The 27,567-nt window shown below is 43.3% G+C and overlaps 1 protein-coding gene across 1 annotated transcript in view; it reads right to left on the bottom strand.

Moving 5' to 3' along the window:
* Positions 1-27,567, bottom strand: part of MYO10 (myosin X) — a 215,270-nt gene that overhangs the window by 21,643 nt on the left and 166,060 nt on the right. The window contains exons 20-32 of the mRNA XM_082234136.1: positions 22,669-22,793; positions 22,196-22,310; positions 21,136-21,242; positions 18,915-19,127; positions 18,679-18,718; positions 16,109-17,014; positions 13,825-13,948; positions 12,443-12,686; positions 11,766-11,861; positions 4,531-4,624; positions 2,935-2,990; positions 1,915-2,057; positions 347-541 (exon numbers count right to left, since the gene is read on the bottom strand). Coding sequence (XP_082090262.1) covers positions 347-541; positions 1,915-2,057; positions 2,935-2,990; positions 4,531-4,624; positions 11,766-11,861; positions 12,443-12,686; positions 13,825-13,948; positions 16,109-17,014; positions 18,679-18,718; positions 18,915-19,127; positions 21,136-21,242; positions 22,196-22,310; positions 22,669-22,793 — 2,458 coding nt within the window. The remainder of the gene's footprint in view (positions 1-346; positions 542-1,914; positions 2,058-2,934; positions 2,991-4,530; positions 4,625-11,765; positions 11,862-12,442; positions 12,687-13,824; positions 13,949-16,108; positions 17,015-18,678; positions 18,719-18,914; positions 19,128-21,135; positions 21,243-22,195; positions 22,311-22,668; positions 22,794-27,567) is intronic.

Here is a 27,567-nt window from a genome sequence, read left to right as displayed (position 1 = left end):
AACTGCCGACCTTCTGACTGGCAAGCCCTAGGCTTTGTGGTTTAACTCACAGAGCCACATTAGCTCCAAAACAATACACTAGCGGCCATAATTGTGGAAACCTTTTGGGGAAAGTGTATTTTCGAGGTTTGATGGCTCATAGCACCACTTTTTTTTTGGAGTAATACCATAAAATTATATATACTCGTGTATATGGGAGGCTTAAGAATACACTTTTTGTAGTTTGCCTAACACTTTAAATTGAAATCCTTTTCAAACCCCAAAGTATTTTAGCAGATTTTTAATATGATTCTCAATGGCCACATCATTTGAATCTACGGGAAGAGTTCCTGCTGAAATTAGTTACCTGTTTCTTTAAAGATTTTCTCATCCGGTGGTACCACAGAGCAGAGGCTGTTCAAGACCAGGGTGCCCAGTTTGAGGGCATTCTTCTCGGAGCTTTTGTAATAATCCAATGAGTTGTGTGTCAGGACAAACCACCGCTTCTTCAACTTCAACAAAGTCATCTTTGGACTGTTCTTAACCTCTTTATGTAGCCATCCTAGTTTAGAGAAAAAACATTTCCTGTATACTGATGCTCTTCTAGAGCTGCTCTCAACTTTTGGCTGCTAGTCACTTTCTCAAAACATATTTTTAAAACCCCTGTTATTTACAACACATAAAACAATAAAACAGCATTTACTGAGTCCTTCTCAGAAGGCTGTTTTGATGTAGGACTTAATAACCGTTCTTAAGTCAAGATGAAGATGAAGCCAAAATGTTTCTCTTTGAATAGGCACATCTGGGCATAATGTTGTCAGGTCTAATACATGTAGGCATGTCACATATTAACACCTAAGCCATGTACAATGGGGTTCAGTGGAGAATGGATTTTGTTTTGTGAGTGTGAGTTGGGTGTGTACTAAACCATTCCTCCATTCTTCCCCCTCAGAGAAGAAGGGAAAAAATGGCATAGGTTGGCTGGCAATATTTAAACTTTTTAGAAAAGAACCCCCCCCCAAAAAAAACCTTCCAAACCCACTGGCATTTTTATCATGATAGCAGCTACCAGTTATTTAGGGGGGGAGTACTACAGAAGTACTACACAATTCCAAATCCCCTTCTCTGAAGCAACTCAGAAACTATTTAGTTCTCACAGTTACCTTGAAACTGCACCTTCCCCTCTCAGGGAAGGAGAGGGCAATGGTAAATGCCTCCCCAGCTTTGGGGTGAACTAACTACTTTGTTATTGTTCAATCCACCCTCTGTGTTAATATAAAACAAGCGGAGAATACCCAGCTCTAAAATCCTCCCTGTGCTTTAGAAGGAATCCTTTCCCATTCAGCCCAATGTCACAAGCTTTAACAGGAGATATTTGGGGCAGAGTTACCAAAAATATCAGTGAGACTAGTGGGTCTACCTCAATCAACTCTAAGAAGCTTCCCCACCCAACTCTGTTCTTATAGCCTTTTCAGATTTCCCCCCACCTCCTATAGCAGGCATAAGCAAACTCCGGCCCGCCAGATGTTTGGGACTACAATTCCCATCATCCCTAGCTAACAGGACCAGTGGTCAGGGATGATGGGAATTGTAGTCCCAAACATCTGGAGGGCTGGAGTTTGCCTATGCCTGTCCTATAGTCTTGCATCAGCATAAATAAACTAAAAGTTGCCTGACTGGTATGGATGAGGAGAGGCAACAGACCTCATAGCAATATTGTGGCTAGTACAGGAAGGAGCTGCTTCTCATTACGGCATCGTAAAGGAACTAAAAACATAAAAGACAATTGCAAACATCCACGCTTTGGCTTTTTGACATAAGATGTACTGCTTAAATGTGGCCTCCTCAAGTTATTAGCAAGTACTTTGGGAGCCAGAGTTTAGTAAGAAAAATACCCCATTTTGCAGGGGGATTTCATCTGAAAGATGCTCCTACCTCTCACAATGAACTCTTGTCCCTCTACTCGGGTGTCGCCTTTGGATCTCTGCAGCAGGGTGATCCAGTGATGCATCTCCTCTGGAGTGTCGGCGTTGCAGTGGAGAACACGATTAGCGGTGATGATCACAAATGAATTGGGTCTGCACGGGGAAAAACAAATAAAGCAAAAAAGGCCTGTATAGTAAACATGGATACTATTTGGGACCATAACAAAGTGAGTCTGACTCATACAAAGCAATTCTCTTTTGTTTGTACTGTATATTTAAGCAAATGCTGATTCACTTTATTATTCAACTTTGCCTGACTTGTTTTTTAAACCTTGACATCTGACAGCTTGGCACAATCCCACAATTTCAAAACTACAGCCGAACTTGTTTCTGCTTCCACGTTACTCAGGTCTATCTGTGAGAATTAGCTCAAACCTTTGCTGGTTTATTCCAAAGATCAACATGAAGACACAGGTTCTGAACACAAAACAGAGACGCTCGATCTATTAGCAAAATAAAGGTAAAGGTAAAGGGACCCCTGACCATTTAGGTCCAGTCATGACCGATTCTGGGGTTGCAGCGCTCATCTCACTTTATTGGCCGAGAGAGCCAGCGTACAACTTCCAGGTCATGTGGCCAGCATGACTAAGCCGCTTCTGGCGAACCAGAGCAGCACACGGAAACGCCGTTTACCTTCCCGCCAGAGCGGTACCTATTTATCTACTTGCACTTTGACGTGCTTTCGAACTGCTAGGTTGGCAGGAGCTGGGACCGAGCAACGGGAGCTCACCCCGTCTCGGGGATTCGAACCGCCGACCTTCTGATCGGCAAGTCCTAGGCTCTGTGGTTTAACCCACAGCACCACCCGCATCCCACATTAGCAAAATAGAGTGGTTGAATTAAGAACTGCTCTACCTTTCTTTTCTTCTTTTATTTCTCAAGTTGATAGTCTCGCAGAAAAAACATGTCCTGTTTCAGGACAAAGGGCTGAACAAAAAGTAAGATTTCTGAAAGTGGAACTTGTTCTTACCGATCTGGATTGTCAGATGCACAGACGGAATCGATCAATCCCACATCCAGTGTGCCCTACACAAAAAGGGAAAATGAACATTGTGTTGTCTAGCCCATGGAATACATGCCCATTTAGTTTTATGTGTGGATGGTAACACAAACTGTGATGTTGATAATAATACTTGATTTAGAGAATGAGGGTTAGTGGGTTGGAATTCAACAATAAGAGGTAGTGGAAAAACATCAGTTGCTTTTGAGCAAGTTGAACAAAAAACTCTTGATAAGGCTTTATTTTATACTGGCGGTAAAGGTAAAGGGACCCCTGACCATTAGGTCCAGTCGTGACCGACTCTGGGGTTGCGGCGCTCATCTCGCTTTATTGGCCGAGGGAGCCAGTGTACAGCTTCCAAGTCATGTGGCCAGCATGACTAAGCCGCTTCTGGCAAACCAGAGCAGTGCACGGAAATGGCGTTTACCTTCCCGCCAGAGTGGTACCTATTTATCTACTTGCACTTTGATGTGCTTTCGAACCGCTAGGTTGGCAGGAGCAGGGACTGAGCAACGGGAGCTCACCCCATCGCGGGGATTCGAACCGCCGACCTTCTGATCGGCAAGTCCTAGGCTCTGTGGTTTAACTCACAGTGCCACCCGCGTCCCATACTGCCACTACTGCAAGGAATAAAATGCCTCGCAGGCATGAACAGAAAATTGTTTAATCACAGACTGTATGCTCATCGGTATTTTACTGTAATTGCGGCAATCTCACTTGGTGTACATGTCAAAATCTGTTTCCAGAGTTTCCCCCAACAAGCTGCTCCCAGTTCTGCCATCAAATTCACCAAACCACTTCCTGAAGGCTTTTATAGGGGGAGCATGGATGCCTATTTTCTATTTATTATTTATCTCTGCAATTTGTAGACTCATCCATCATGTCAACACGATTCCAGGTTGGTTTCCAATAGTGCACAAAATAGAACAATATATATTAACAGTTATTTAAAAGCTGATTAATCGAAGCAAGCAATAGAGCAGAGCAAGAAAACCAATCAGCAGTTTCTGATTTACTTCAAATGCCAAGGAGAACATATTCAAACTACCTTGCACAACATCGTAACATTTTACCACTTCATAGGTGGGACACTGTTGCAATGCAAACAAGTCCGGCCCGGGGGCCTAATCCTAATCCGCCTGTTGGTTTAATCCATCCCCTGCTCAACAACTTCAATCCTTTAAATAAGTCCAACAACTTTGGTCGGCCCTCACGCATGTTCACATCATTCACTTCTTTGAAAAAAGTTTGGACACGCCTGCTTTAGGTGGTGGAGCCTGTCAGCAAGAAGAAACAATCCTACTTTGCCAAGTACACGGGAAAAAGGGAATCTTTCTACATTGACTGGTGGCAGTGTGCCAGGGTTTCAGAAAGGAGTTTTCCCTAGCCCTGCCTGGAGATCCCGGAAGCTAAAGCTTGCACCTTCTGCATATGACCTACCACTAATCTATGTGTGGTGGCAGGACTCATCCAACAACTAGGCCACCTCTTTCCTGGAAAAAACTGAGCAGTGGCTCCACCAACCGTATATGCAACATTCTGAAGCTGATTGTAAGCCTTCCTTACCACGGCATTTTGTGGGTTTGCTTGCTCATCGTGCATTTCCCTGATTTCCTGTTCTGTGGAAGCGTGGACTTGACTCAAGACACTGAACCATTGACTGAAGGAAGAGAAAACACAGAAAAAAGGAGATCAGTAAAAGATTCTCATTCTGGAGGATTGTCTTTCCTACTGTCTTGAAATGAAACAAACGTCTGATGACCCGTTTATTTTTCCTTGGAAGGATATTCACATTCCCCACATTCTAGATAAAGCCAAGAGGCACTCCACGCCCTCCCTACCACAGTTAATGAGCTCCTAAAACAATTACCGTATTTTTTGCTCTATAAGACTCACTTTTCCCCTCCTAAAAAGTAAGGGGAAATGTGTGTGTGTCTTATGGGGCGAATGCAGGCTGCACAGCTATCACAGAAGCCAGAACAGCAAGAGGGATTGCTGCTTTCACTGCGCAGCGATCCCTCTTGCTGTTCTGGCTTCTGAGATTCAGAATATTTTTTTCCTTGTTTTTCTCCTCCAAAAACTAGGTGCGTCTTGTCGTCTGGTGCGTCTTATAGAGCGAAAAATACGGTAACTATTGTCTGTAAATACAAAATAAATTTGCTTCGAGAATCTGAATCCACTCATCTTCATTCTCCAATTTGTGTGCTGTTATGTCACTACAGTGGTACCTTGGTTTAAGAACAGCTTAGTTTATGAACAACTTGGATGAAGAATGCTGCAGACCTGAAAGTAGGTGTGTTCCATTTGTAAATTGAGTCCCCCGCTGCTATGAGAAAGCACACCTTGGTTTAAGAATGCTTTGGTTTAAGATCGGACTTTCGAAATGGATTAAGTACGTAAACCAAGGTACCACTGTATTAATATTTACCATTATGACAAGATGAAACTTTTTTTAATTCAAAAGAAGGAACGCTCTCCGTTGTTAGACAGAAACTCTGAGATTTTTCATAGAGAAATCCGCCAGTGATTTTTGCACTAACACTGTATCCGAGTACTTTAAAGCTATCTCTAACAACATTTTTCTTTTTGATTAGAATGCACAAAATTTATAAAACGAAAGACAAAAAAGCACCTCGATTCCATACACAATTCATTCAACACATAAAACATTTTGTCATCCATTTGAAATAGAATTCCCTACCTGAATCACCTTTTCATACATTGAATCACTAGACCCCAACTTCTCAAAGTTACTCTGTATTTTTATGTTCCTCAAAAATGCTATTTTAAAAGCACCACCTGCCCTCAAATTTTCCTTATTAATTCTTAGCTGATATTTGATTCCTTTTCCAAGTACTAGCAAAAACAATTTTAGCTAATGTATGATCGAAAACTTGTCTGTTTATCCAGATAAACACTGGTTTTAACCAAAGTGTCTACTATCCTATTAAACTGAAAATGTTCATTTATGAAATTAACTATAATCCTCCAATAATTCATTGTGGTCACAAACTTCCACCATATGTGGGAAAATCTTATTTTGATTCCTTACATTGCAGGTATCTCCCAATTCTCTACTTATGTGGTCCATTTCCCACAAAGTTCAATGCCATGGTGTGTTCATCTTGACACAATTCTCTCTTTAATTTACTGAAAGACATTGTGCTTTAGTAAAAAAAAATTTCTAAACTTCCTTTTTCTACTATCTATGTCACTTTGAGCCAACAGCTTCAGGGCATTAATTACAATAGCTTTACACCCAACAGAGATAAGAACTATTTTTTGCACCATAACACTCACTTTTTTTCCTCCTAGAAAGTAAGGGGAAATGTCTGTGCTTGTTATGGAGGGAATGCCTACGGGTGGCATGCCTACAGATTTTCCTCCTCTAAAATCTACGTGCGTGTTATGGTCGGGTGCGTGTTATATAGCGAAAAATATGGTAATGCACAACCCAACACTGCAAAACTGAGACTATTTCCTCCTTAATGTGCATTATTAGACATGTTATGCTGCAGTCTACCCACCCACTAATCTGGCATTTTTAAACATTTTGTCACTTTCCACAGCATTCTTAAATCCTCCATTTGGCTAGGTTTTATTGTTAATGGGTGTAAAGTATCGTGACACATTTATTCATGCGCTACCTCCTGCATTCTATTTTTCCTTCAAGGAGCCCAAGTGCAGCTGACAGATGCTTTTATCATACTGGGTTATCAGTATGCGGATGATACCCAGCTCTACCTCTCTTTTAAATCGGAACCAGTGAAGGCGGTGAAAGTCCTGTGTGAGTGTCTGGAGGCGGTTGGAGGATGGATGGCAACTAACAGATTGAGGTTGAATCCTGACAAGACAGAAGTACTGTTTTTGGGGGACAGGGGCAGGCGGGTGTGGGGGCTTCCCTGGTCCTGGATGGGGTAACAGTGCCCCCAAAGGACCAGGTGCGCAGCCTGGGAGTCATTTTGGACTCGCAGCTGTCCACAGAGGCGCAGGTTAATTCTGTGTCCAGGGCAGCTGTTTACCAGCTCCATCTGGTACGCAGGCTGAGACCCTACCTGCCCGCAGACCGTCTCGCCAGAGTGTGCATGCTCTGGTTATATCCCACTTGGACTACTACAATGCGCTCTACGTGGGGCTACCTTTGAAGGTGACCCGGAAACTACAACTAATCCAGAATGCGGCAGCTAGACTGGTGACTGGGTGTGGCTGCTGAGACCACATAACACCGGTCCTGAAAGACCTACACTGGCTCCCAGCACGTTTCCGAGCACAATTCAAAGTGCTGGTGCTGACCTTTAAAGCTCTAAACAGCCTTGGCCCAGTATACCTGAAGGAGTGTCTCCACCCCATCGTTCAGCCCAGACACTGAGGTCCAGCGCCGAGGGCCTTCTGGCGGTTCCCTCACTGAGAGAAGCAAAGTTACAGGGAACCAGGCAGAGGGCCTTCAGATGTCAAAGAAATAAACAACTATCAGACTTTTAGAAGACATCTGAAGGCAGCCCTGTTTAGGGAAGCTTTTAATACTGGATGAATCATTGTATTTTAATATTTTGCTGGAAGCCGCCCAGAGTGGCTGGGGAAACCCAGCCAGAGGGGTGTGGTATAAATAATAAATTATTTATTATTATTATTATTATTATTATTATTATTATTATTATTATTATTATTATTATTATTACAATAAGCCTATGTACTGAGTTAGGCTGAAAGAGAGTGTAGGGTTTGCCCAAGGCAATCCAGCGCTTCTCTTTGCCAAATATATCCATTTTCTAAGTGGGATTAATTTCTGATTATTTTTTAGGAGATGCATGCTATTTCCCTCATTTATAGCGGAGACAAGGAACCTGTGGTCCATCCAGTTGTTGTTCCGGGGGGGGGGGAGGCAGTCAGCCTGGCCAAGGACTGACAATGATGGGAAATGTAGACCAGCAGTGTCTGGAATGACACTGATTTATAGACCTAAAAGTTGCTTTTGATTGACTAAACAGAGATCCTTTATAGTCCCCGAGTTAAATCAGCTAAACATTAACTTCCTCCTGGTGTTTCTGTTTAGGGCTCTTCACACTAATTCTTGGCCAAAGGTGAAAACAGATAATAACTAACTATTCTGGCATCTTTTCCAGTATCAGAGGAGTTGAACAAAGGCTGCACTGTGCTGTCCCCGCCTTTCTGTTCTGTCTTCATGCAAAGCTGGGATCATCTAAGGCTAACCTTTTCTGGACCAAGGGCCTTTTCTTCACCCATGACCAACTCTCTGAGGGATGCATGCAAGCCAGATGTGGGTGTGGCAAAAAGTTGGTTTGGCCAACTCACTTTTGCATGCATATACACAAAGGGCACAAGTCTGTATCCTCAGATGATTTATGTAGATTTGCAAAGGAGAGGGGGTTATTGCTGCCTCCGTGCTTATTAAAAATATTCATCTGATGACAGACAGCTGGGATTATTTGCCTCTTCATCAGGGTCCCTAATGTGAGCAGAGAGGGCTAGAACCCACTTTTTTTTGTCTCAGCTGCCCAAAACGTATAGGGGGAGATAAAAATTTGCTTTGGTGGGGAAGGTTTGATCAGACCCCTGGGCCAGGGATTAGCTACCCATAATTGCAACGTGATTGTGGAGGAATCATGACTGTAATATCCCCATGAAGATCCAGTCGTCTGTATTACGTGACAATCTGTCTTGGGCCTCAAAGAACTATATGGAAATTGCTAGCTACTGCAAAAATGCTGGTTGCTAAGAAATGGAGAACTAATTTTGCTCCCACATTAAAAGAATGGTTTTCTAAAATAATGAAGGTGTCTGAAATGTCAACAGAATTACTGAAGTCAGAATGTTTATATGAGAAATTATTTTTTTTGTTATGAAAGATGGATATAATTACACATACACACACCCCAGAACATCTTACATAAGCAGCATGAAAGCCTAACACCTGGGAATAAAGAGGAACAGAGGAAGAAGGAGAGGTTCAATTCTGCAGTACACTGGTACATTTTTTGTTAAAAGAGCCAAGTACTTGGGAGGTGGGCAGAAATCGCAACAACAGCGGCAATAATTATATTAGCACAAGCTTGGAAGGCAGAAGAAATACCAACGAAAGAACAATGACAAGGGAAACTTATGGAATATACAGAACTGGCAAAATTAACAGATAAATTACCGTATTTTTCGCCCTATAGGACGCATTTTTCCCCTCCAAAAATGAAGGGGAAATCTGTGTGCGTCCTATGGGGCGAATACAGGCTTTTGCTGAAGCTTGGAGAGCGAGAGGGGTCGGTGAGCACCGACCCCTCTCGCTCTCCAGGCTTCAGGAAGCTATCCGCAAGCCTGGGGAGCCCGCTGGAGTTCCCGCAGGGCTCCCCACGCTGCGGATAGCAGCCTGCCGCCTGGCGCGAGGGGCACCCTGAAGCAGAGCGCCCCGCGTGCTGGGCAGACATCCGCAGCCTGGGGAGCCCTGCAGGAGTTCCCGCAGGGCTCCCTAGGCTATGGATAGCAGCCTGCTGCACAGAGCACGGGGCGCGCTGAAGCAGAGCACCTCGCGCTTCGTGCAGAGATCGGCCAGCCCCACAAGCTTGGGGGACAGCGGGGAGGCCGAGCGCCGCCATACCGCTGTTCCCCGACCTGGTTTGGTTTCCCCGACCTGGTTTTGGGGGGGAAATAAAGGGGAAAAAATTTCCTTTATTTCCCCCCCAAAAAACTAGGTGCGTCCTATGGGACGGAGCGTCCTATGGGGCGAAAAATACGGTACATGAAAAGGATAACAAAGACTTTAAAAGACAATGGGAACCATTTACAACATATATGAAGAAGCAACATAAAGAATTGGACTCACTGGCAGGGTTTGAATAAAGAAACACAATTGTATATAACAAAAAGTAAGATTATATGTATTGGGAAAATTTTGGGAAACAAAGGCTGAGTAATATGGAAATAAAGCAAAATGGGAATATGAGGGAAGTCCAGGGGAGGGGGGGGAATATGGAAAATTGTTAGAGAAATATTGTTAGAGGATGTTGTTATAAACAAAATCTGCCCTTTTCCCCTTATGGTGTACCCAAGAGCCCATATAGAGTCCTTAAGTGGATTCCCTATCGGTAGGAGAAAATAACAGAGGCCAACCAGAGAATATTGAGAAGCAAAACAGCTATTAAGCCTGATCTTTATTAAACTGTTGCAACAGGGTCCTCACTCACCACAAGCAGGAAAGAGGAGGAACCCAGAACAAAGGTGTGCCCGCCCTTATATAGACTTTTGAAACTGCCCACTCTCAAACTCCAGACCACTCCCAGAAATATCATACATACATCACAGGAGGCGGTCTAAAACAGAATCCTGAGTGTGTTGTTTATCTCCTGTCCGGCAGGTTACCTGATTGCATTATCTGAGTTTTGGCCACACTTTTGTTACTATAACTACTTAATTCCTGAATCCAGGTCACAGGCTCACCCTATTCACACCTTAAATGTGCCCTTAAGGCAGGATTTGTGAGCACAGAGACAATGGGGAGGTTTTTTTATTTCCTCCCTCCTTGCAGAGAAACATTTGGGTAGTTTGGGAGAGTCAAAATGTTTTCAGGACTGTCTTCCTATACTGTTTCAGACATGTGGTGTATATATTTATGGACGTGTTTGCCTTGTACATTTAATTTATATTATATGTGACCTTAAATTCTTATAACAATGTATACATGGAAAAGCCAATAAAAAATATTTTTGTTTTTTTAAAAAAAGAAATCTCCAGGGGACAACACTAATGGCCATGTTTCAAAAATTGGATGGTTACCTCAGTGTTTCAATTCTCTGACAACAACCAGCTTTGTGTTTAAACTTTCTTGTCATAGTGTGTCATGGAAAGATAAAGAAAATGTTAAGAGCGGAACGTGTGGGTGCTGTGTATACTACACACATTTTGAAATGCAAACAATTATCTTCGTGTTTGTAGGGAAAAAATGGTTTATGTGACAGAGGAGAAAAGTCACCTTAAACGCTAGTAAATCTTGTTGGCACTTTGACAGATCACAGATGGTGATAAAAAACCAGATCTGGATCCTATATTTGAACCTGAACTAGTGAGGTATAAGTGGATAGTGTGTGAGACTGGAATGTGGGAGAAATTTCCACTTAGGGATGAAGCTCCCTGGGTATCCTTGGACCAATCACTGTCTTGAATCCACTTTGAAGTATGTGAGGCTAAAATGTATACTGCCTTGAGCTGAGATGGGACATTCATGCAATAAGTAAATATTTTCAAGTGTCAAAGAACTGGGAATTGAACAAACGGAATCAGACCACAAACAAATGGATTGAACAAACGGAATCAGTTGTCTTGAGCAATCTGAAGGTTTTTAATCTGCTGAGCAGCATGGGTTTTAGGGTGCTTTATTCTACCTGACACAGTCTCCAGTTACTGAGTGTTATCCCTAAAGGGAATTACAGCCGCATCTACTACACATGCTATAGTATTTTATATCCCGACTTGCAAAAGTATCAGAGTGGGCAAAATTGATCAAACCACAGATTGGACATTCTTAGAGACAATAGCAAATCATAGTACATTTTAAGCTCTTTTCTTTGTGGATATCTTTTGGGAGTCTGGACCCTGGGCCAAAAACTTAGAATACTGTCGGCAGAACTCTGTATGAAAGCCTCCATTTGAAAACCATTCTATTGCTTCTGCTTATTTTATTTTTCTGTGGGTGGGGAAAGAATCCTGCAGTGAGTTTATTGCTGGTCAAGTAGTACTAGGCTTCACATCTGCAAAACATCAGTGGCTGGAAGGGGAAAGGGGGAGACAGTTCTTACCTTGCGTCCTCAGGTGACTCAGCAATCAAATGATAGGTCCTATCGGCCATGACAATGTCAATCCCATTTTCCTTAGTAGTGTTATCAACAATATCTCTAAAATGGACAGAGAAGTGAGAAATACGATGAATTCGTACTGTCAGAACCCTGATGCCCTGTCTTTCTTAATATTAAGCCAGGGGAGTCTAGTTTTTAATGCCTACGAACAATTTTGCCCCTCTTTTGTTTCCATGGAGGCACCAATCCATTCTTTATCTCCATGCAGGCTTTAATATGGATCTCCTTCATCTCCATCTCATTTTCCTTCAGTGATTGATCTGTGCCGGCTACCAGCCGTGTGCAAATTTATTATGTGTTGTTTTAGGAAGATGATTTTTTTAAAAGTCCTGGAGCTCACGCTAATCTGGACAGAGCACATAAGGTTGGTTTCCAAAGGGCCGTGACTGGGAGGACAATGGGTGCTTAGTGCTGCTCTGCTGATCAGAGGAGCACAAGGGAAGGCTGCCAACACCATCTCTTCAGCTAAGATCCTGGCAGAGGGGAAAGGCATGGCTTTTAACACCCAGTTGGAGGCAGGTAAGAAAGAACAGTGCCTTGACGTTGAGGCGCTTTTTACCTCTGAGGACACCGAAGGGGGCTACTCTATGCATGGGATGCCTTAAGTGGACTTTGCTTACTTGGCTGTTCGGATTTCAAGTGTTCCCTTGAGCTTTTCTTCGCTATCGTTTTCGAAGTACATCAGCCGGGACTGCCGGAGAACAAACCAACGTTTCTTCCAGTTCCTTCTGGACAGCGTGGAAGACCCACCACCTTTCTTATGCAGCCAGCCTTGCTTGAGAGCTTCCTGCTTCGAGCGGAACCACAGGAAAGTTTCATCTTTCAAGACACACCAGCGGCGCTTCCAAGTGTTCATCAACCCACCTTGAGGAAAGGGAGAGAAATAGGTTGTGAAACCTGCGTTTGTTCAACAACAGCAACAAAATGCCCAACACTCCTTCAAAGGGAACGTTATGTAGATCAGAACTATTTCTCATCAGGCAATCTGGATGCTTTTAAGAAGCAGGATCTTAAAACCATTGGCCCATACAATTAATAAATATTGAAAACTGCCTAGGGTCAAACAAGCAAGCATTCACCAGATTCAACAGCGGATTGTCACAGAGTTATACCCTTGGTTTCAAGTTCTCTACCCTCAACCAGCATCCGAGAGAACAATCAAGCTTCAGGCTTTTTCTCCTATATGCTCTCTCATCCCAACATTTTTCTCCACAACCCAATCCTTCTGCGGATGGTATAATCCGTATTACACGGCCTTCAGTCAAAGTGCCTTGTCAGAATGCCTTTGCTCTGGCAAATGGAGTGATGGGTCTATCACTCTTAAAATTAAAAGAAGAAATACAAGGCTGAGTTATGTGTAACTATTATACATGCAGAAACTCAATAATTTGACAGAATCTCGTGAAAACCAACAGTATAGATCATGGGCAGGCAAACTTAAGGCCCGGGGGCCAATCACCTTCTCAATCCGGCCCGCGGATGGTCCAGGAATCAGCGTGTTTTCACATGAGTAGAATGTGTCCTTTTATTTAAAATGCATCTCTGGATTATTTGTGGGACACAGGAATTCGTTCATATTTTTTTTTCTTCAAAATATAGTCTGGTCCCCCACAAGGTCTGAGGGACAGTGGACCGGCCCCCTGCTGAAAAAGTTTGCTGACCCCTGGTATAGATCAAAACTCTTGGTCTTGAGGGGACTGTTTCAGAGGAAGAATTTGAAAAATGGACTATTGAAGAGCAGCTATTTCTGCAGCTTTAACTTCTCTCTTATGGCACGTTCATGTATCCTGGTAAACTCTGCCAACAGTTTGCACCTCTGATCAACTTGATCAACGGCCTCTAAAGATCTTCTTGGATTTGTTTACTCATTACTTGCCCCTAATTTATCATAATTTCTGCTTTATATCACCCCACAAATAAGTAGCGTGAATACACAGTATTTGAGAAAGAAGACCACCACATTTTGTTTGGCTATTTAAGTTACTCTGGGCTGTTTCTGTACCTTTCATGTACAAAAAGCTATGGAAATAAGGGAGGCTGACGCAGCTGTAGACAGAATCCCTCCGATACGAAAGTTCATCATCGGTATCAAACCTTGAGTCAAAGTCTTCTTCGCTGTCTTCAAACTGGAAGATCAACATAATGAGGGAAATTAACTGATAGGAAAAGGCTTGGCTGCAGATGTTTTCATCACAGTCCAGCCTAATTCAGATGTTAAAAGTTCAGTGGTACATTCATATAAAGGCAGGATCTCCTGATCTCCGTGTTTGACAGATCCCTTCTCCTTGCAGTTTGACAGATCCCTTCTCCTTTCCCATAAGCAATCCTAGAATTGGGGTATGGTGCATTTACAGATCCTTTGCTGTAAGCTTACACGCATTCTCACCCCCCACCCTACCGAGAATACGGACATTCCTAAAAGAATATGTTCCATTTGGCACAAATATTATTTCCCTTTGTCTCTTTCTACCAAGGCTATTTACCTTGCTTCCACAAAATAAATTGACCTGTTGGTCATCTGTTGTGTCATTCATGTCCACTAAAATTAATCCTGTGCTCGTTTTTTTAACAGGTGACAAGTTCACTTTTAGTGTGACTGCAGCATAGCTACCAAAAAAAATGTCTTTTTCAGTGGAGTGCCTGTATGGGTGGCAGCAGAAATGAACTTCTGAGTCACAGCAAAAGCAAACCAACCTCCAAAACCTAACGTTTTGACAAAGAATAACTATTAAGAAGTGCTTCTTTTTTCAACCTCGACTCTTCACAGAGCTCCTTTTTTCCCTTTGGTGAAGGAATTCTTCCCTGTGGTTTCTCTTGTTTTGACATATACAATTCAGGAAATAATTTTATTCCTGTTGTGTTAGACACCAGAGAGTTATCCCTGTGAGGTCTAAGGAGTGGTGTTTACACAACGCCAGAACAGCAATCATTAAAGTAAGCACTGGGTATTTATATTTTTTTATATTGCTGCTAACTAGAAACGGGACGCAGGTGGTGCTGTGGGTTAAACCACAGAGCCTAGGACTTGCCGATCAGAAGGTCGGTGGTTCGAATCCCTGCGACGGGGATCCCATTGCTCAGTCCCTGCTCCTCCCAACCTAGCAGTTCGAGAGCACATCAAAGTGCAAGTAGATAAATAGGTACTGCTTCAGCGGGAAGGTAAATGGCATTTCTGTGCGCTGCTCTGGTTTGCCAGAAGCTGTACGCTGGCTCCCTTGGCCAATAAAGCGAGATGAGCGCCGCAACCCCAGAGTCGGCCACGACTAGACCTAATGGTCAGGGGTCCCTTTACCTAGAATTTGTACTTGGAATATAATAATACTTAAAATAATGTCCTTACATTTGTGTACTTTGAAGAACCACAAGTGCCAAGTTGGCTGCCCCCACTTAGGAAAATAATTTGATGTAAAAATTATTTTAACAAGCTGTGACTACACTTTTGGATTGTCAGGTTGTATTTGTATCTTATGGACCACGCTGCCCTTCATCTTTGGATGAAGGGCGGTGTATAAATCTAATTAATAATAATAGTAGTAGTAGTAGTAGTAGTTAAGTGTAGTCCTTAATCAAGATTACTGTGGCACAATAACTTTTGACAATGTGACGGTTAAACCAGGAAATCTTAACATTACTCTTATTCCTCCCAAAGAGATGTACATTGGTATCTTGGTTTGCAAACAGTCTGGTTTGTGTACATTTTGGATTACGAACGCGTCAAACCTGGAAGTGTGTGTCCCGGTTTGCGAACTTTTTTTGGTTTCCGAACAAATTTTTTTGGATTATGAACAATTTTTTGGGAGGCCCCATTGGCAAAAGCGCACCTTGGGTTATGACCTGTTTTGGTTTACGAATGGACCTCCGGAACGGATTGTGCTCGTAAACCAAGGTAAAGGTAAAGGGACCCCTGACTATTTAGGTCCAGTCATGACCGATTCTGGGGTTGTGGCGCTCATCTCGCTTTATTGGCTGAGGGAGCCGGCATACAGCTTCCGTGTCATGTGGCCAGCATGACTAAGCCGCTTCTGGCGAATCAGAGAAGCGCACAGAAATGCTTTTTACCTTCCCGCCAGAGCGGTACCTATTTATCTACTTATACTTTGACGTGCTTTCAAACTGCTAGGTTGGCAGGAGAAGGGACTGAGAAACGGGAGCTGACCTCGTTGGAGGGATTCGAACCGCCGACCTTCTGATCGGCAAGTCCTAGGCTCTGTGGTTTAACCCACAGCGCCACCTGTGTGGGTTCACCAAGGTACCACTGTAATAATGGCAAAGAAAGCAATACTCACGGAAGACTGAGCACCCTCTGAACTAAACCTGTAGGCCCCAGAGCTGTTGTATGTCCCCACAGAACAGCGGTAGTCGGGGGACCACTGGCTGCTATGAGAATTGGAAAAGGTCACACTGCTTCCGGAAGTGATAGCACCGTCTTCGTAGTCATCTTGGTCGTAATCATAGTCTGCATCGGGAGTAATTAACTCCGTGGCGTTTTGGGGCTTGCATGATACGTTTTCCGGCATGCAGTATGTGGATTCACCGCTGGAGGAGTTGTGGAGACTGAGGGAGTCGTGGCCAGAAGGAACAAGCGTGCTGTTGTTGCCTGTGGCAGGACTTGCCGGCACCACCGTGTCGTTCATGTACGGATCTTCTTCCGAAGAGTCGTCGCTGGTCCTGATGCCGCTCGTTCTCTGGTCCGAGTGGCCGTGCTCGCTTGGGTTTGGCGAATCCTTGAAAGCGTCGTCATCCGCTTCAAAGCCCTCGTCCACCTCCTCCTCGGGGTACGGCTGGCTGAAGTTGAAACTGGGCTTTTCGCCGCCCGCGCTCCCGGTCAACTCGCTCAGCTCCGAGCAGAAACCGCTGCCCACAGAGAGAGTCCTCTCGATGTTTCGGACGCATTCGTCAATTTCGTCGAAGTTCAGGGACTCCAAGAACTCCTGCGCCGCTCGGCAAGCCTCGTCCTCCAGCCGCTTCAGTTCCTCGTCCCGGAGCTGCTGCAGCCTCTGCAGCGACGCTTCTGTCAGCGACAACTCCTGCTGCTCCTTCATGCGCTGCAAGTCTTCAATCTCTTTCTCCAGGCGAAGGATCTCTTCGACCTGCTTGTTTTCTTTTTGCTTCTCCAGCTCTCGCTTCAGTTCTTCTTCCTTCCGGGCTTTCTGAACGGCCGCCAGCTCCTGCCGCCGCTTCTCCTCCTCAGCCTGCATTTTGACACACACAAGATTCCTTAATCTTTTTCTTTCTTTTCACAATAATAGTTATTATTTTTCATACAAAAGCATAAGAAAAAGAGAATAAACAATAAGAAAAGGAAAAGAATAAAAAAATAAAAGAATGTGAGACATAAAACACTTCAAATATTCCACATATCACCACATAAACTAAGACTTGATTAGTTAATTAAAATCCATCTTCATAAACATATTACTTGACTTCCTCTAATCTCTTCCATCTGAATTTCCTTGTAATTAAATGTAGCAGTTTCCAATATCATTATTTCATAAAACCGTATTACAGTCATAATCAAATTTCCTAACTTTTCTTATTGTACATTTTCTTATTTATTTAATCCCAATTTAATCCTAGGCCTGATTAGTTCTTTCAAGTGGTTACCTATCTTTAATATTACAATATTTATTCAAATAGTCTTTAAATTTCTTCCAATCTTCTTGGTGTTCCTCTTCTTTCTGGTCGCGGATTCTCCCGGTGAGATCAGCCAGCTCCATAAACTCCATCATCTTCATCTGCCAACAAGATTCCTTAATCTTTGCCTTGCTAGGCAACTGCAATTCTGCCACATTTTCCCCAACGTTGAAGAACTCATCTCCCCCTTTTGCACAAGACACAGTCTATTTGATTACACTGAGCTCCGGACAGCAAAAACATGACCGAAGTTGGGGGTGTGAGGTGTGGAAGGACATATTTTAAGGCACACAAGGTTGTTGCTGAAAACGGTAGTTCCCTGTGGGGTCCTCTATTCAACACCTCTTCTGGAGGTGATGAAATACCAAACAATTGTAGGGTTCTAAGTGCACGTCTGCAACACTGTGTGTCATATTGTGCCTCAGCCTGCTTGGCTTTCCTTCTCCAGACACAAGAGATGCAGGATGGGGAGACATAGCGTCTAGCATTGGGACAAGAGGAAGTCACACTGGAGTTCCAAGAGGGGGCAGATAAAAGTATGTGGCATTGTAACAGATGCTCATAGGGTAGAAGAAAAGGCAGAATTGGGTATATTGTGTTTGCAAGAGTTGACACTCCCAAGTGCTTATTATAGACCTATGGAACTGTTGGGGACTCTTGCCTAAATTCAAGAAATAAATCGTACTTTACTCCTGATGGTTCCTGGGCATCCTTTGTGCCAAGGCGAAGTGGAAACATAGCTGTCAACTTTTCCCTTTTTAAAAGGGAAATTCCCTTATTCCGAATAGGATTCCTCGCAAGAAAAGGGAAAAGTTGACAGCTATGAGTGGAAATTGAGAAAATAACACCCAGGTCCATGGTAAATATTACTGCGTCTTCGATTGTGAGCCTCCAGGGAGAGGACTATAAAATGTTACAAGCCACAATCAGCCCATAGGTTAGGGTGGGATAATAAATAAAATGAGATAAACAGTATCAGCATATGGAGCAAATTATAGAACGTTTTATGGAAGAGGAGAAATAAACATGGACTGCTAATTTTGTCAGTCCCATGCTTCATGTAACATGTAAATCCTTCCTTAAAAATATTGCTTCAGGAAAAAGAAAAGCACAATGCAGAAATTGGACAGAAACAACTTTATCAAGTCCTCTCACTAGGTTCTGCTTCACACAATAAGAGCTACTCAAACACAAAAGAGAATAGGACATCATTTACACTTACCTGCCGAGCAAGACGTTCTGCTTCCTGCTTTTGTCGCTTTCTAAAAAAGAAAATATCAGAAAGGAATCAAAACCAAGACATCCTTACACAGCGATCCAGTTTTTCAAGATGTGACTTCTGAAACCAATATGCTTGGTTGGCAGTAACTTGCACAAAATTACCAAGGTTGCTGTAGCTAATTTGCAGCAAAGCTAAGTTGCTTACCAGATATTGCCAAGTAACAACGTATTCCATACCTTTCCTCCTCTTCCTTTCTCTTTTTTTCTTCCTCTTGCTGTCGTTTCGCCTCCAGCAACCCTTTGTAAACACGACGGGCAATCTGGCCTCGTAGCTGCTTCTGGAAAGTGATGGCCGCTTTCTTTAGCAGTAAGTACTTCCTTCTTAAGTAGAAAGCTCTGTAGTTCTTCTGTATGATAACTACGCAGTAAAGGACTTTTCTGTAGTGCTTCCTGAAATGAAACAGAGACACACATCTATATGAAGAGAAGGTGTGATGAACCACCGACGGGAACCATTAATACCAAGGGGATAAATTAAAACTTCTAGGCAGCAAAGACAGTAATATTAATTCCACTCTCATCAACCTTCTTTACTTGTGCTTCATGATACTATTTCACTAGAATGACTAGACTCCAACTCTAGAGTAGGAAGAGATGCATCCTAGTTAAGGAAGCATTTTTATGTCACTAATAGCATCTATTTGTAATCCATCAAGCTTGTTTGATATGCATACACCCTGACATTAAAGAGAGTTGTGTATCGGAGGACAGCTTTTGTCCATAAGAAAAGTATTTTTGCTCTTTTAACAGATACGCCATTCAATACATATGAGCAGGTCTAATATACACATGAAAAGAAATGACCTCATTGCCTAAACAGCTATTGAACGCCCCTCTATTGACTCGGTTTGGGGGGGGGAGTAAACAGATGGGATCTAGGACTCAGACTCTAGTACATAATGCATGGCGGTAGGTAAGCAAATAAAACGTTATAACTCAGTCACCTAGTTCTATTGTTCTTTTGTGTCTTGGAGGAAAAAATCAAACTAAATGGCTTGGTCTGTTGGGTTTCCCCCCCTGTCCTTCTGCCACTGCAAATACACCAAGGCTACAAATCTCTTTTCTTTAAATAGTGCAAATAAAAACGTTTGGAACATTCCCAAATAAGTGATTTGCACAACCAAAAGCAAATCTTCAAATAGTGCAACTTGGGGCCATCAACACTTTGGGTCTATACTACACAGAGAATGCTTGAATGTAGTGCCCCATGATGGTTTCTCTCCAACAGCTGTGTAACATACGGACACTAACTGCTCTTCTGTGTCATGTGGATCATTTCTTATGTCTGTATAACATAAGAGACGTACTTGCAGAAGTACTGTACGTCACAATTCCTACATACAGTTGCGTGGGGTACACTAACATCCAGAGACCAGTTAGCGTGAAAATTCTATATAATTTTTTTTAACAGAAATATTTTATTATTAAAATAATTCAACATTAATACATACATATTACGAATATACAAACATACATTTCATACAATCCTTAAAAATATTCATACATACCCACACTCAATCCCACACATACTTCCTTTTCCCACCACCACCTCACCCCACCCTTGTGTTAGACTTCCAATCTACTCAATTGCAATTTCTTTTCACTTCTATTACTTTCTTTCACACACCTTTAAACCAATTTTCTACTTCTTTTTCTGTTATACATTGTTATCCATCTTATTTAGTATTTCAGTATTTATAACGGAACTTCCAACAATTTGGCAAGCCACTCTGTTTTTGTCGGTATTATACCACTTTTCCAATTTTTCGCAATCAATAGCCTTGCTTTAGCCGAAAATTCTATATAGTTTCAAGTTGTCTCAGACTCCACATGATAAAGATAACGTGTAAGCTACCCCTCAGAAAAACAGAAAACGTTTCCAAGTTTTAAGAAAGGAACATATACCACATACTTTCATTACTTCTCTGCATATAATGAACGCAGTACCCTGGAAATTCCAGAGTGTGACAGTGAAGGCCCTTGTTGCTAAATGGCATCATCATCCAACACAACATTAGTTTTTGTGGCAGGGAGACAGAAAGACAGGAAAAAAGGTGGAAGTCTAAAGATGTTAGAAGGGGAATCCTGAGCAGTTTTACCAATTAAAATCCATGCCTAATATACAAAGCAGGAAGGGGCTGTAGCTTCCAACGCATTTGTGTGCATGAGGCTCTAACTCAATCTTCTGTTAATCTTATGCAGTGCTATTTTTCTAGAAAAAGAGGTGCCGGAACTGAGTTCCAGCAAGTTCTGGCTGGGGAAAAAAGCCCTAATCTTCTGTCCTGGGTACCAAGGTTGGGAAAGTCTGAGATCTCAAGCGGAGACCTGTTAGTCGTTGTACACATAGTTAGAAGGTCTACTGGTCTGGTGCAGTAGAAGGCAGCTCCTTGTTACATACCGTGCCACATAGCCCAAGACATGCGCTCGGATGATCATGGCTGCTTTGCCAACCTCTATCTCCCGTTGCTTTTCCAGCTTGTGTTCCAAAGATTCACGAAGAAACACCTTTAAGAAAAGAGCAACAACATACACATTGAGGGTCTCTTCATAATATGATGCAAAACTTATTCTGCGTCATTTTGAGGGTCTGGGAGAAGTGGGCAAAAGCTGTTCTCAGGCAATTAATATCAGCCTTCAAGATGGATCCATTTTTCTATTTCTTAGAGAGGGGAGGCTTGCAGTACAGTGGTGCCTCGCAAGACGAAATTAATCCGTTCCGCGAGTCTCTTTGTCTTGCGGTTTTTTCGTCTTGCGAAGCACTGCTATTAGCGGCTTAGCGGCTATAAGAAAAAGGAAACAAACTCGCAAGAACTCGCAAGACGTTTCGTCTTGCGAAGCAAGCCCATAGGGAAATTCGTCTTGCGGAACGACTCAAAAAACGCAAAACCCTTTCGTCTAGCGAGTTTTTCGTCTTGCGGGGCACCACTGTATTAGGGACGTCCTATTCCCCTGAACAAACGAGTCAAAGGCGGCTATGGGGTTGCGGCGCTCATCTTGCTTTCAGGCCAAGGAAGCCGGCGTTTGTCCACAGACAGCTTTCCGGGTGATGTGGCCAGCATGACTAAACCACTTCTGGTGCAACGGGACACTGCGACGGAAACCAGAGCGCCATTTACCTTCCGGCCGCAGTGGCACCTATTTATCTACTTGCACTGGCGTGCTTTCGAACTGCTAGGTTGGCAGGAGCTGGGACAGAGCAACAGGAGCTCACCCCATCGTGGGGATTCGCACCGCCGACCTTCCGATTGGCAAGCCCAAGAGGCTCAGTGGTTTAGACCACAGTTGGGTTTGTGGGTGGGGAGTCATGCTGTTTGCTAATATGGGTACAAATATACCAAGTTTCACTGGCTTAGGAAGTGAGGCAAAGTCACCTGGCAAGGTCTAGCTCCTGTTGTATGTTAATTCACAATAACAACACAGCTATCTAGTTTTGCATTAGGAATTCTTGTCTCTTTTACCTTAGATTTCCCAAGCTGCCATTCAGTGCTTGTGCTATCATACAAATGAAGGAAGGCAGCACACTTTCCTTTTAAATCTTCAGGGAGAGTCAAATTTCTCATCAGGACTTTGTATCTGGGGAAACAAAAAAACCAAGGTGATTTTCCCTTTAAAAAGAAAAAGCTTGACTTGGACTACACACCTCATCTAAAATGCTTAACACCCAAACAAACTAAAGGTAAAGGGACCCCTGACCATTAGGTCCAGTCGTGGCCGACTCTGGGGTCGTTTACCTTCCCGCCGGAGTGGTACCTACTTATCTAAATTGCACTGGCGTGCTTTCAAACTGCTATGTTGGCAGGAGCAGGGACTGAGCAACGGGAGCTCACCCTGTCGCGGGGATTCGAACCGCCGACCTTCTGATCGACAAGTCCTAGGCTATGTGGTTTAACCCACAGCGCCACCCGCATCCCTAAACAAAAGGTAGGCTTACCTTTTATGAAAATCCGGAAACGGCCTCCGCACTGGAAAACCAGCCCTTCGTATCCGCACAGTCTCAAGCATTCCAGAGTATCGCAGCTGGTTCAACACCACGTTCTGATCAAACTGGTCGGGCATCTGGAAAAAAAAAAACAAAAGAAAAAACCAGTCAGTGACATCTGATAAATAACTGATAAAGGTGCCTTTATAAGCAACGTTCAAAATTAGCCAGATGCCAGGCATGTCTTGCAACTGGCATGGGTCTACGTGGAGATCTCTGGGTGGCAAGATGGCGACTAGGGAAAGCAACTTGTCACTTGGAGAAGGAGGATCTGAGATACAGTGGTACCTTGGGTTACGTACTTAATTCGTTCCAGAGGTCTGTTCTTAACCCGAAACCATTCTTAACCTGAGGCGCGCTTTCGCTAATGGGGCCTCCCACTGCCGCCACGCTGCCGGTGCGCGATTTCCGTTCTCATCCTGTGGCAAAGTTCGTAACTCGAGGTACTATTTCTGGGTTAGCAGAGTTTATAACCCAAAGCGTTTGTAACCTGAAGCGTTTGTAACCCGAGGCACCACTGTATTTTCTTTGAAGTTTGGGGTTTCTTTCATTCTGGATTGTTTTATTTGATGTTTCAATGTGTTGTAAACTGCTTTGAGATTTGTTCTTTAAAATATGAAGTGGAATAGCAGCAGCAGCAGCAACAGCACCACAATTGCAACAACAACAACAACAACAACACAATTGCAATACCAAACCAAAAAACCTTGGCGCCTAATGTCATTGTGGCATCCATAACGTAGGTGCCATTTGGTGATTAGTTTATATACCTGAATTTCTAACACTGGTTACAAGTATAAGACTTAGGATGAGCCCTGTGGAGACAAATGCCTAAATTCAAAAGATGCATACCCCTTGTCTAATGTGGATTCACACATGTAAATGCTGTTTCAAATCTCAACCACAGGGAAAATAAGGCAGTACCAGCCTCTGAGACCTTTAAAGGGAGAACACAGACCAGCCTTTTACACTTCACACACTTCAGGCACCATGAGAGAACGGTAAAATTTGTGCTCCGGTATCTGTACACAAATGTAAAATGACATCAGTTTTAAGAACTATTAAGTTCCACTCCTCTTCAGAATGGGGTTGTGAGCTTGCTTTTTTATTTTTTAATGCCTTTGCTTTTTTGCCTGAGATACAGAAATTGAGGAGGTGGGTTTTGGGGAGGCAAGGAGACAGGTGGTTAAAAAAGATGTGTGTTAGGCTGTTGCTAAAGGCGCAGCAACAGGGCCAATTAAGAGAAGGTAGCAACCCGGCCTCCAAAGGCAGTAAACCAAAGGAACAATTACAGAGGTAATCCCCCAGCCCCCCATTTAGAGCCTTAGTTGCTACTTAATCCGATCAGCAATCCCATCTCACTCCCCTTCATTGCTATTTAGCAATTCCAAACTGTTGACAGTAATGGCAGAGTATAAAAGAACTTTGGCAATGATACAATATAATAGCATCTCTAAAGGAACTGCTGCGAGCCTTTGGGGAAAATTAAATGCCTTGATTTGTATTCCCAAGAGGTAATCAAATCCCGCTTGCGAGTCAAATGCCACTGACACAAAATATGGGCTTAATTCCTTCAGGAACGGCTGGGAATTAGCTTATTTATACAAAAAAATGCTCCTTTAATTCAGGGCGCAATTAAGTGTGTTCGACAGACAGCCCCTTGGACAGAAAATTGATTTAAGAATGCAAAGTCAGGAGACAAATTATGTTAAATATTCCAACTAAAAATTGGGGGGGGGGCATTTTTAAAAAAGGACACTAAAGTAACATGTAATTTTTTTTAGTCGTGGGGTTTTTTTTGCTGCCTTTCTTTTCGGTAAAGACATTTACTGTCGACTATCAATTTCAGAGAACTATAGCTTAAAAAGGCATAGTAAATGATTTCTTATATTTACGTTTAAATGTGGCAAGGCTATTGAAAAATATTTTGTGGGCTATACATGAGTTCACATGGCAGTGAGTCAGTGAGCGAGCACACTTCAAGTTTCCACTATAAAAATCATGTGGAACTCCAATGTTGAGCTTCATGTGATTAATTGATACCATGGAAGCTGTCCTCGTAGTTAAATGAAGTTACGCATGCGTTCTGCCTTACGAAAACATTCACGTTCAATAATAAGTTACATTTTCAACATGCAATCAAACATGTCTATGATCAGGATGAGGCAACTTGCTCAAAATACTTTAAGGAAGTATGTTTCAATACACTGGGTGCGATCGTCACTTCTCCCTAATAATTATGCTTCCCTGTAACAAACCTGATTCATGTAAAACCTTTTCAAAGAATACATTTCATATAAAGCACAGATAAAGTTGCATTTTTTCCTAATCGCAGGTACCAATTCCCTATGACCTGAAATAAATCTCAGGATCGTACAACGCATGAGCGGAGCAGATCTGAACCCGACAATATCAAAGTCATGTCAGCCCACCAGGGAGACAAATTCTGCTAATTTTCTATTCATCAAAACACTTATATTTGGAGATGAAACGAAACAGCCAGTTTACATCACTCGAGTCTTAACTTTCAAACACCTCTCTCTGCAACAGCAACGAATTTTGTAGCTGAGAGAAAGATCTCCTTTGCTTCCCACAAGTCCCTTTCCCGTGGAAATACTTTGCTGTGTCCGTTCTTGCAAGCTGAGAACCGAAGAACTCGACTCATAACAGTGGTCTCATAAAGCTCAGTTATCAACTCACCATTTTAGCGGCATCGCGAGCGCAAGTCGCTCTTCTTTAGCAAGGATGCCAAAATTCATACGGAAAGGACCCTCCGTGCTGACCTTTTCCGTGCACACTGAACAATGATGAAGACTATTCCTGGTGCTTTAAAAAGTGCTCAGTCGCCATGGCAACCCCTCCCTTTCTGAGGATAATTAGCCCTGGTGTGGCTTTGGCTTCTGATGGGGTGGGGGCTGCACAGAAAAGGATGCAAATGAGAGAGACACAAGAGCAACAGCTTCTTGGGCTCTGTGCTGCAGAGATGGGTTAAGAGAAAAGGAGCTGCTTAGTAACAAGCCCACAGCACAGGGGCAGTGGCTAAAACACGGTCCTTAAAAATGGGAAACTGCTAGGAAGTGGAAGGGGCAAGCAGAATAGAAAACGGAAGAATGGTATAAAGAGGTGTGGGATATAGCTATTAATGATAAATTAACATGTGCCATTAAGGTAAGGCGGGGAATACGCAGGAGAAATGATTTTGAGGAGACAGGAGGGTGTTTGTAGAATTTGTACTGTTAAAACAGGAAGGGGTCAAACCATCGCAAGAGGTGTTGCAATTTTGGGAGGTTGCATGGTTACAATGGTGGGACGCGGGTGGCGCTGTGGGTTAAACCAGAGCCTAGGACTTGCTGATCAGAAGGTCGCCGGTTCGAATCCCCGCAACGGGGTGAGCTCCCGTTGCTCTGTCCCTGCTCCTGCCAACCTAGCAGTTCGAAAGCACGTCAAAGTGCAAGTAGATAAATAGCTACCGCTCTGGCGGGAAGGTAAAAAGCGTTTCCGTGTGCTGCTCTGGTTCACAAGAAGTGGCTTAGTCATGCTGGCCACATGACCCGGAAGCTGTACGCCGGCTCCCTTGGCCAATAAAGCAAGATGAGCGTCGCAACCCCAGAGTCGGTCACGACTGGACCTAATGGTCAGGGGTCCCTTTACCTTTACCTTATGGTTACGATGGAATGGTCTCAGGGGTGGGGTGCACAATTCTATTCTTATTTATTTAGGATTATTTCAAAAATATTAATAATAAAGGGAAACTGAAAGATGGTGATTATCATAATTAAACTACAAGAGCTAACTATTCACGTTCTTCAGACATCTCTCGGAACCTGACCACTACCACAGAGAACAAGACTGAAAGACAGAAATATCTGAAACTTACCTTGTGGTTTTTTTCCTATTGGTGTGTCTCCGAGTTGTGGCTCTCAAGGACAGGACTCCCTCCCCCTTAAAACCCACTTCTTCTGCCCAGAGTTTAATTTACAAGCTAACTGTAGGTGGCAAGCAGTTGCAACCCAGTGGAAACTGAGGATCTGATTATTCATTACTAATGTGGGTTCTTCTCCAAGTCAGACTGGCTTGCAAGCTGCTGTGTGTGTGTGTGTGTGTGTGTGTGTGTGTGTGTGTGTGTAGGGGGGGTTGCCTTCCATCACTATGTAATGACTCAGCCTCCTTGCTTGAGTAATCTGCAGCTCTTTGCTTACACGGCATTTTCTTCACCATGCCCCAGCTATGAACACATGTGATCTGGGTAGTTTGACGCAGAGGTGGGCAGTCATCAGGCTCTACTTTGTAGTCATGTTTTTTGCTAGAACCCTGTGGTCTACCAAGCAGAGCCAATGCAAAATTGCGACTCAGGTCTGCAGATATGCACAAAGAGTTAAGGAACAGGGTGCCTCTGAGCACATGGCTCTGTTTGGGGATTTGTGAGCGGTAGAGCCTGTAGCAGGAACCCCCCACCCCAATCATTCTGTTTGTACAAACTTCACCCACACTCACACTCACACACTACATACGCCACATTTCTGTTATAAACTCATAGAAAAATCAACCATACATCGGATTTGCACTGTTCCATTTTATTTTACTCCATATGACAAGGACTATCAAAGGGGGGTGGCTTGGTTCTGGTCAGCCATAATCCCTTCACCATCCCAGCACATCCACAGGAGCCCTGCCCAGTTGCTATGTCAACCCTGATGATCCCAGACAGAAGACAATCAGGATCACAAAGAACTTGCATATGGGAGTGGATTCAGCATGGACTGAAACAAAGGACAATGATCAGATCTTCCCTCTGGGGGCAGGAAACTACAAACTCCCCTTTGTCTCCTGGAAGTGACTCATGGGCAGGGA

Source organism: Podarcis vaucheri (assembly GCF_965113315.1).
Source record: "Podarcis vaucheri genome assembly, chromosome: 8".
Lineage (NCBI taxonomy): Eukaryota > Metazoa > Chordata > Lepidosauria > Squamata > Lacertidae > Podarcis > Podarcis vaucheri.
The sequence above is the reverse complement of the archived record's forward strand: the minus strand, read 5'-3'. Positions and strand labels throughout refer to the sequence as shown.